The following is a 9550-nucleotide window of genomic DNA, read 5'->3' on the forward strand; positions in this document are numbered from 1 at the left end:
GTCTGGTGGCATCATAGGCCAGTGATTAGAGCCCCAGGATACCTGTCTGCTTTTGTGTCGAGAGCTCAGAAGGCTCAGAAGTCCATCTGATACCATGGTCACCACCTGGATCATTTTCATTGCACGTCCACAGCCAATCCTTCATCTGCAGAGTCGGAGCTGACTAGTCCCAGGGTACTCTTCCTCCAAATTCCCCTCCATGCAGCCTTGCTGCCACCCTCACCTTCCACTGCTCATAAATATTTCCGGCCTGTCTTGGCTGTTGCTCAAAAGTCAGCAACCCATTCACATAGTCCAGGCTCCATGGAGAGTTCACAGGGGATAAAACAGCAGCCCCCAGCAGGCATGAGACAACTCCCTGCCCCGGGACGCTGGAAATGGTACACACGACCACTGGAGTAGTCAAGAGAGGGAGATTGCCCAGAATGATGCAGGGAGCCAGCCATACTCTTCGTGAGAGAGGGAAGGGGATTCTGAGGGAGGGTTGGGTCTCCAGCACATCGCTGGTGCATTCCATCAACAGGCCTGCCCATTCAGATCACATGGCCCCCTCCAGCTGGTGACGATGGTGCTGGAATTTCCTAAGCCTATTCCTTTTCATTGTCCTGCCCTCACCCCTCTCTTCCCCCTTCTCTCCCTCAGGTCCCTGCCCCCACCGGGCTGAACTCTGCATTCAGACCTCTGAATGCCAGCCTGCCTGGGGAAATGTGGACTTGGTTTCATATATGGTCTCTCTCATGGACTCTGGCCATTGCTCTCCCCTTGTATTTGTTCATTTTCATACTGCTGTGAAGAACTACCTGAGACTGGGTAATTTATAATAAAAAAAAAAAAGAGGTTTAATGGACTGACAGTTCTACGTGGCTGGGGAGGCCTCACAATCATGGCAGAAGGGGAAGGAGGAGCAAAGATATGTCTCACATGGCAGCAGGCAAGAGAGCATGTGCAGGGGAACTGCCCTTTGCGAAAACATCAGATCTCCTAAGACTTATTCACTATGGCGAGAACAGCATGGGAAAAAATTACCCCTGTGATTCAATTACCTCCCACCTGGTCCCTCCCATGACATGTGGAGATTATGGGAGCTACAATTCAAGATGAGATTTGGGTGGGGACACAACCAAACCATATCACTGCTGGATCCTCCCGATTACCCTCATGGGCTGAGGGTGTCCTGTCTGCTCTCCTTCCCTGGCTCCTGTTCATTTTGACCAATTCCTTCTCAAAGCACAAGAGAAATGTCCTATCCCCGTTTCAGAATTTTAAACCGTGCCTAGAGAAATGTTACTCAGGATGTCACTGTATAAATCCAACTTCATATGGGTGAGGGAGTAAGTTAGTGTGTACTTAACCTAATTAGAGAAAGCAAAGACACAAAATAACAGTGAAACAATATTTCTTCACCACATTTTATTCATAATTTTCACCAAAAATGAGAAGATTGATAACACAAAATCTTTCTGTGAGTGTAGGATATTCACATCTATTAATTTGTGAGAAAATTAATCGGTACAGTATTTTTGGAATAAAATTTTGACAATACTTCTAAAAAGTTAAACTATTCACACCATTTTCACTTTAACCCAATGTCCGTGTTACTATATCTTTCTTATTGGAAAGCATGCATATTTGTCCAAAAGCGTATGTTTATTTCAGTTCTATTAATCATAGCAACAAATGGGAATGAACGTATGTGTTTATCAGGAAAGGAAAGGTTTAATTAACTATGGCACACACCTACTTTAGAATTCTAGGGAATACTTACAAAAGTGATGTCGATTGTAGCTATAGTTGTGGGAAGACCTTGCGTTCATCTTATTACGTGGCAAAGGCATGTGACATATCAATACGTACATCACTACTTGTGGGTGTTAAAACACTATATATTTTCATAAAACATCCATGTCTAAAAAAATCCTAGACTGAGCTCTAAAAGGCTGCCCACGGATCTCATCCTCCACACTCTTCTTCATCAAATCACCACCAACTCTTACCCTTCTCCCTCCCTCTCAACGAAGGGAACAACGTCACCAACCTCAGAAGTCAGGTCAATAGAGATTCTCTCCGTCAGTTCACAGTCTCTCACTTCCTAAAACCCTTGCATGTCTTTCCACCTCACCATCTCCCTCACGCCCCCCATAGACTGAGTTAAGGGCGCTGCTGCTTTCTTGTGTTTTGTTGACTTGGTGTTTCCTCAGCATATATTCAATAAAAGTTTTCTGTAGGAATGAATAAGTGCATGAAATGAATGAAAGTACCAGGCATGGGAATTCTTTGGTTCAAATTATGGAGTCGGTCTGGCCTGGGCCTCCGACCCGCAGGAAGAAACCCACAGTTCCTTCACCTGTGCTCACTTGAGTTCAGAAAAACCCGTGGAAACTACCAACGAGAGGGTCACTGCAGATGCCTTATCCCCAGGCCCAAACACCGTCACGGAGGTGAGGATGCTCCCAACAGGATGGTGCATGATGTTTCCTGTATTGGACCCCACACATCCCCATCAGTTTAACAAGGAAGGCTGCCAACTCCAATGCCTTGCCATACAACCTGCTCATGTACACACCTTGGGCCAGCCCTGTACACCAGACAGTGTCTGCTGGCAACATAGGCCAGCGATCACTGCCCTAGGACACCAGTCCTCTTGTGTGCCAAGAGTTCAGAAGCCGCAGAAGTCCATCTGAGACACAGTCACCACCAGGTTCATTTTCAAGGCACGTCCACAGCCAATCCTTCATCTGCAGAGTCTGAGCTGACTAGTCCCAGGGCACTCTTCCTCCCATTTCTCCTCCATGCAGCCCCACTGCCCCTTTCAACTGCTCGTAGGCATTCCTGGCCTGTTTCGGCAGTTGGTCACCAGTCAGCAATCCACTCACATAGCCCAGCCTCTATGGAGCGGCCCCAGGGGATAAAACACCAGCCCCCAGCATGCATGAAGGCATCTCCCAGATCTGGGACGCTGGAGAAGGTGCAAGGGACCACTGGAGTGTTCAAGAGAGGTAGCTGGCCCAGAATGATGCAGGGAGCCAGCCAAACTATTCCGGAGAGACGGAAGGGGATTCTGAGGGTGGGAAGGTTGACCAGCACAGCCCTGGTGCATTCAGACAACAGGCTTACCCACTCAGATCACAGGGCCTCCTCCAGCTGGTGATGATGGTGCCAGGATTTCCCAAGCCTATTCCTGTTCATTGTCCTGTCCTGCCCCCTCCCCCCTTCTCTCCCTCAGGCTCCTGACCCCACCGGCCTGAAGTCTGGATTTAGAGCTCGGAGTGCCAGCCTGCCTGGGTCTCAGTGGACTTGGTTTTGCATGTGCTCTCTGTCATTGACACGAGCAATGGCTCTCTCCTGGATCCTCCCTGGATCCTCCCTCACAGGCTCAGGGTCTCCTGTCTGCTCTCATTACCTGGCTCCTCTTCAGTCTGACCAAATCCTTCTCAAAGCAGAGAAGAAATATCCTGTCCACACTTCAGAATTTTAAATCAATTGTGATTTTTATGAGAATTTGAATTGGTACAGCATTTTTGTAATAAAATTTTAGAAATATTTTAAATGTTAAACTATTTTCACCCTTTCACCTTAACTCAATGTCCATGTTAATATATCCTTCTTATAAGAAAACCATGTTTGCCTAAAACTCATATGCAGAGATGTTTATTTTATTCTATTTATCATACAGCAAATGGGAAACAACTTATATGTCCATTAGGAAGAAAGAGTTTAATTAACTATGGTGCATGTCTACTTTAGAATTATAGAAAGTGGTTTCAGAAGTGAGAAAGATCTATCTCTATCTATCTATCGATCTATCTATCTATCTATCTATCATCTGTCTATCTATACTGTTGTCGAAAGATCCTACATCCATTTTATAAAGTGATAAAAGCAGATCAATATGTATGTCATTGTTCTGGTATATTAAATAAAAATAATATATTGTTATAGTTTGTCAGTGAAAAGCCTAGAGTCAGCAGTAAAATAATACACAACATTGTTAATTGTGGTGACCTGTGCGCGGGGGGCGGGGGAAGGGGTGTTGTTAACTGTGGAGGAGCTTTGTAAAAAAAAATTGTGAATTATCTACATTTCTATAACTTTTGAAATAAGAATATATACCAAACTACATTTTAAATAAAAAATATTTAATACTGACAACAGAAATACTAGCCGTGTCAGTTTAAGTAATTGCTAGCTGATGCAACAGAACAACCATGAATGCCTTGACACAACAGAAGTTTATTTTATGTGCAAATAAGTTCTGAAGCGGTTTGGCAGGGGCTCTCCACTCGCACATGACCCAGGGATCCAAGCTGCTTCCACCTTGTGATTCCGTCCTCTCAAGATGAAGCTGCCATGTTTGCTGTTGAAAGCAGAGAGAAAGCATGGAAATGGCACACTGGCTCTCAAATGCTTGGATGTGACAAACAATGCTTCTGCTCCTATACTGGTGTAAAGGAAAAGTCACATGATCCTAACTGCAAGGACTTTACTGTTCCCATGTGTCCAGGAAGGAGACAAAGACAAAATGTGGGTGAGTATTATACCCTTCCCCATAAACTGTTACATAGTGGGTGCTCAACAAAAAGCAACTATGATGATTTGGTATTATACTACCCTTCTCATTTCTAGGAGGAGTTTCTGAGAAGGCCAAATTTGCCTTGAAGTTCTCCAACATTTTCCAGTGTCAAATATGTGACTGATGTTTTCAAATATACGATCACAACTAACTGTTCAAGAATCTTGAAAGTCTCAGCAGGAAGGCTTTCCTTTGTAATATCCTTTAAATCCTTAGTAGGCTGAGAATTCTTCCTCCATTTGATTCCCAGTCAAAATGTTAACCTGTGAATTTCTGCTACCCTCCACACGCCTGTACACCTGTCGAGGTAGGCACACTGAAGGCCAGTATTTTCCTGTGGAGCAGGTAAACAGACAAGAAACAGAAGGCTGCTTAATTATTCCTCTTTCATTAGAGTTGACGTGTTTTCAAGGAATCGTTTTTAAACTCCTGGAGGACTCCAGAAATTTAGGAATTCAGCCTCAGTAAGTAGATGTTCGTTCCACTGGGATTTCCCAAGGTTTTTCTCATCTAATACTCATGAGAGACGGTTTGCTCTTTGACCATTTATCTGTGCACGTATTCAGAGGCGAATTCCAAAAGGACGCCCTGTGAAAGTCCAATTTCAAGTATCAAGGTGGTTCCAAATCCCTCTAACTTCAGGGTGACATCACACAAGAACCCTTAGATAATATGGCGAATCAGACTCCTCAGCCCACTCAGAAAACAATTAGAGAGTGTGTTGAAGACAACCAGAGTGGTAACCAGGTGTCTAAGCGTCACTGTCCCCATGTGAGTTTTTATATCAAAAGGGTTGTTGACATCATATGGCTTCCTGGGTGAGAGACGGGACAGCCAGAGGACTTCTACTGTGAGAAGGAATGCTCCCTGTCAGGAGGTGAGCAGGGGATTCTGGGCTGTTCTGTGGGGACGAGTGAGGAGCTGATCAGCAGGCCCTATAGGTTCCAGAGTCAGACAGGACACATGGAAGCGACCCGGGGAAATGTGCTGTAATTCTGAAAGTGCTGGGGCTGCAGAGAAATGTCCACAACTGGGCAGAGTTAGCTCTCAAGGAACCTAGCACACACCAGTCCCAAATGGTGTTTGATTCTCATTGTCGCGTTCTCCAGGCCTGCTTCATTATGCTGGCCTCAAGGTCCTTCTTTTGGTCACCTGAGAGACATGGTGCGGTGTTGAGAAGAAAAATGAAGTACCTGTCAGGAGGTGAGCCTCGGGCTCGGAGAAGTGGGGACAGCATGGGCTCTAAAGGAATTCATACCAGGGGTCTGGTTCCAGCCCTGTTCCTTACTAGCCACGTGATACTGAGAAATACCCAGGAAATACCCTGTTCTTATATCCCAATTCACAAGCTCTGCAAGCCCTGGATTCTTCATCTGTAAGCAGATGTGTAAGGCCTGTCTAGTAGGACAGTTGGAGTGTATGCAATGCAGGTGAAGCACCTGGCTCCGGGCCTGGTGTAAATTAGAAGTTTCACAAATGGTGGATGGCTGTTATTTCTAACATGCTTTAACCCCAGGCCCTAACACTGGGATTTTGTTGTTGTTGCCGTTGTTCTCCAGGACTTATCAGAGAACACACAGCTCAATAGGACAGGGAATAATTAGCCAAAAAAGGAAGCTTCGCCCGTAAAATTCAGTGAAGTATTTCCTCTTAGAGAATGTACTTCAAAATTTGGTTGTGCGGGAGTTTTGCCCAGCCAGGTGCAGCTCAAAGCTCCTAGAATGTGAGTCAAAGACCAACTCCCTCCCTCTCTCCCAGCTGCTTTCCCATCCAAACCACTATATTCATCCATTTTGTTACCATCCAAAATCTAGCCCGTGCTTACAATTGGTCAAATTGCACTTGAGATAACCTAGTTAGAATGCCTTTTTAATGGAGTCAGCTCTGGCTCTCCCTGCCTGGCAGAAAAGCACCTGGCCAGTGGCTTCTGGGTCAGGTCACCCTTCCCGGGAAATTCAGCCTTATCGCTCAGGAAACCCTTGCAGATGATGGGTGTCCATCGCCTAGATCTTGGGCTGTGTTCAACAGCACTGGGCAAAAACACAGGACACCTTCTATTCCAGCCCCAGGTGGAGACTCCTCTCTCTTCATCCCCGTCCTAAAGAAACTGCTCAGGGTAGCATTCCGTTCCAGGCTTTTCTCTCACCCTCTGAGAATCTGGCCCTGGACCCACCGGGCATCATTAGAATCAGCTCCTTCAGAAGGAACTGCAGGTTCTCAGATCCCAAAGTGCCCCAGCTCTGGGCATTCGTACTCACCACTCTCACCTGGAGCCCCACACCCTCACCCCTGTCTTACATTTCCACTACATCCTAGAGGACTTCTCGCCACCTTAATCATATGACTGCAGCTCCTAGACTCTATGACCCTATGGGTAGACGTGAGTCTGGCTTACCTTAGAATCCCCACTACCACCAGGGCCTTCCACAGAGCAGACGCTGAGTGAATGGTAAAGAAATGAGCCAGTGAACAGGAAGAATTATTTATTCAGATTTAATTTCTTTTGCATTCTCAAAGACGCCAAGGAAATCCAGGTATGCATATATATATTTTCTTAATTTTACAGAATAGACTGAGGTATAAGGCAAGAGTTAACTGTCTTTTAATTTCTTTGAGTTCTTTGTATCATGTATTTTACTGCTAATTCGTTCACAGTATAAGCAAATACATATTCCACTGCTGTTATTATGTGACAATTCACAAAATGGAATGGATTTCCCAATCTGAATAAAAAACAGGACTCTTACTCCTAAACTATATAAACAGCACTATGTGTGACTACTGTCATTCATAAACTTGGATGTTGAAGTTCATCCAACCATCTGTTAAAAGGAACATTTGAACAATTCCAACAGGAAACAAAGATCAATCTCAAAGTCATCCAATAGAACAGAAACTCACTGCTAAGAATGCTGACTGCTCTCTTCAAAGAGGGGAGAATGGGCCTCACGTCACACGAGGCAGTGGAAGCTAATGGATGGGGCCCTGGAAGGTGCACTGGCCCAGACCCCCTCCCACTGGCCCTGGCTGCAACACGTGCTGAGACTCATTCTTCTCCCTCTCTCAAAGCCCACTCATGCAGGGGTGGGTAGGAAATGTGAGGTTCTCCATCGATCTTTACTATATGGTGCAGGACTTTCACATAGCTGGTTTCAACGAGGGCCCTTGGACCCCACAGGAACTCGTAGCATGCAGGATCACTGCCGGGCACCTGCCGGTACTCCAGGTAGTTTTCCTGCACCAGATCTTGGATGAGCAGCTTCCTGGGATGTGCGAAGACACTGTCCTCCCTCCCCTCAAACACCTCCAACACACTCAGCTCCTCCCAGATTTTCTCCTCAGGGGCACAGTCGCCCTCTATTGCGATTATGGCCAGGACGATTATCAGGAGGCCTGTCTTGGGCATGATCTCATTGTCGCCCAGCAGGCCATCGTAGGAGAGGCCCAGGCAGGTGACAACGATGTACAAGCGGCCGATGGGGACCACTTCCACCACCTCGATGCCAAAGACCAGCTGCAAGTACTCGGAGGCTTTGCTGAAGATCACAGGAAAGAAGTCCTGGCAATTTCTGATGACACTCTCCAGCATTTCTGCCTTTGTGAACGGCTCCCTGGCTCGATACTTGAGGAGCAGAAAATGAACCAACTCAGCCATCTTCCTACTGACTGCTGCTTGGAACTCGGACTCCAGGTCAGGAAACATTCTTGGCCCCTCCTCTTCTTGGTTGCTGGAGCCCTCATCAGATCGGCTCCAAAGAGTGTAGTTGATGGTAGTCGAGAAGCTGGAGGCTCCCTGAGGACTGTGGGGAGGACTCGGTGACTCGGCAGCAGGCACCTCCCCCAGGGTGACTTCCACTAGAGTAGAAGAGGAAGAAGCAGTCTGCTGCTCCTCAGTAGCAGGAGCCTGCGCACCCACCAGGCCCAGGGCCTCTCCTCGGGCCTCAAGGCCTTCTTCAGGCTTGCAGTGCTCACTCCTCTGCTCAAGAGGCATGATGACTCTGGTCAGGGCAGCAGGCAGGAGTGCGGGCAGGAGCTGGGCAGTGAAGACCCACAGGCCTGGGGAGAGAAGGAGCGTGCGTGAGGCCTTAGGTGAGAACTGAACTGAACCTTGGAGGCTCTGACAAAGGCTTACTTACAGATCTTCTCCTTCAATGCTCCTCCAGTTCCTCGGGTCCTACTTGTCAGCCTGTCCCCTCAGAACCTGAAGGAGGAAGTGGGAGGGCACCTCAGGGTACAGCCGGCCAGCACATGCTGAGGCTGCAGGACTGAGAGTAGGGAGGGTGAGGCCAGGCGCTCTAGAGTCCCATTTGTTCCGGGCGGGTGGGGCCCTTGGTGTGCATTCCAGGCAAACCTTCAGTGTTGGCACTGTCTGCGTCCCCTCTGCTCTGTGACCTGAGGACACTGACTCAGACCAAGGCCTCACTGCCTGGTTCCTGGAGCTCCTGGTTCCTGGGAGAGGAATGCACGGGCCTTCAGTGTGCAGACTGCAAGCACAGCCACGGATTCCCAGAAGTCTCAGCAGGGTTGGCCAGACTCCACGAGGTCCCCACTCTGCTTGGGTGGAGGGTCCCCTCTGTGCTCACTCAGGGCCCTCACCTTTCTCCTTGCAGGGCCTAATCCCGCCCTTTTGCTGGCTTGAGAATCTCTCATGTCAAGAACTCACATCCCTGATATGGTACAGAAGGAGACGAGGGGACCCACATCTGGCCATACATGACCAGGTCCTCCCGCGAAGGACAACGAGAGATGTCCAAATTCATTGGAGTCCAGGTGTCCTGGGTGACGAGCCTGCTTGGTCTTCACGTCCACTCCCGGCAGGGCCTGAGACCCTCCCTCTACTGACCTGAGTCCAGCCCCTTCAGACCAAGGCCTCCCCTTCCCTGACATCAAAGATCCCAGGATAATGGAGGGACTTCAGCTGACAGCCCTGCCCAGGGTCTCTGAAGTAACTGCAGGCGCAGGGCAGATTTCTATGGGGCC

At 47.8% G+C, this 9550-nt stretch overlaps 1 protein-coding gene across 1 annotated transcript; it reads right to left on the reverse strand.

The window, feature by feature from the left end:
• Positions 1 to 7036: 7036 nt before the first annotated feature.
• On the reverse strand, positions 7037 to 8776 carry LOC129052873 (melanoma-associated antigen 2). The gene is made up of 2 exons (XM_054544256.1): positions 8707 to 8776; positions 7037 to 8626 (listed from the first exon to the last, which is right to left on the reverse strand). The coding sequence occupies exon 2, from the start codon at positions 8559 to 8561 to the stop codon at positions 7617 to 7619; it is 945 nt and encodes a 314-aa protein (XP_054400231.1). The 5' UTR covers positions 8562 to 8626; positions 8707 to 8776; the 3' UTR covers positions 7037 to 7616.
• Between the last annotated feature and the right edge of the window lie 774 nt (positions 8777 to 9550).

The sequence above is a fragment of the Pongo abelii genome, chromosome X, assembly GCF_028885655.2.
Source record: "Pongo abelii isolate AG06213 chromosome X, NHGRI_mPonAbe1-v2.0_pri, whole genome shotgun sequence".
In the NCBI taxonomy this organism is placed as follows: Eukaryota; Metazoa; Chordata; class Mammalia; order Primates; family Hominidae; genus Pongo; species Pongo abelii.

What these genes read in the sequence shown, in the direction of transcription:
- LOC129052873 (XM_054544256.1), bottom strand. Translation starts at nt 8,561, where the DNA reads ATGCCTCTTGAGCAGAGGAGTGAGCACTGCAAGCCTGAAGAAGGCCTT.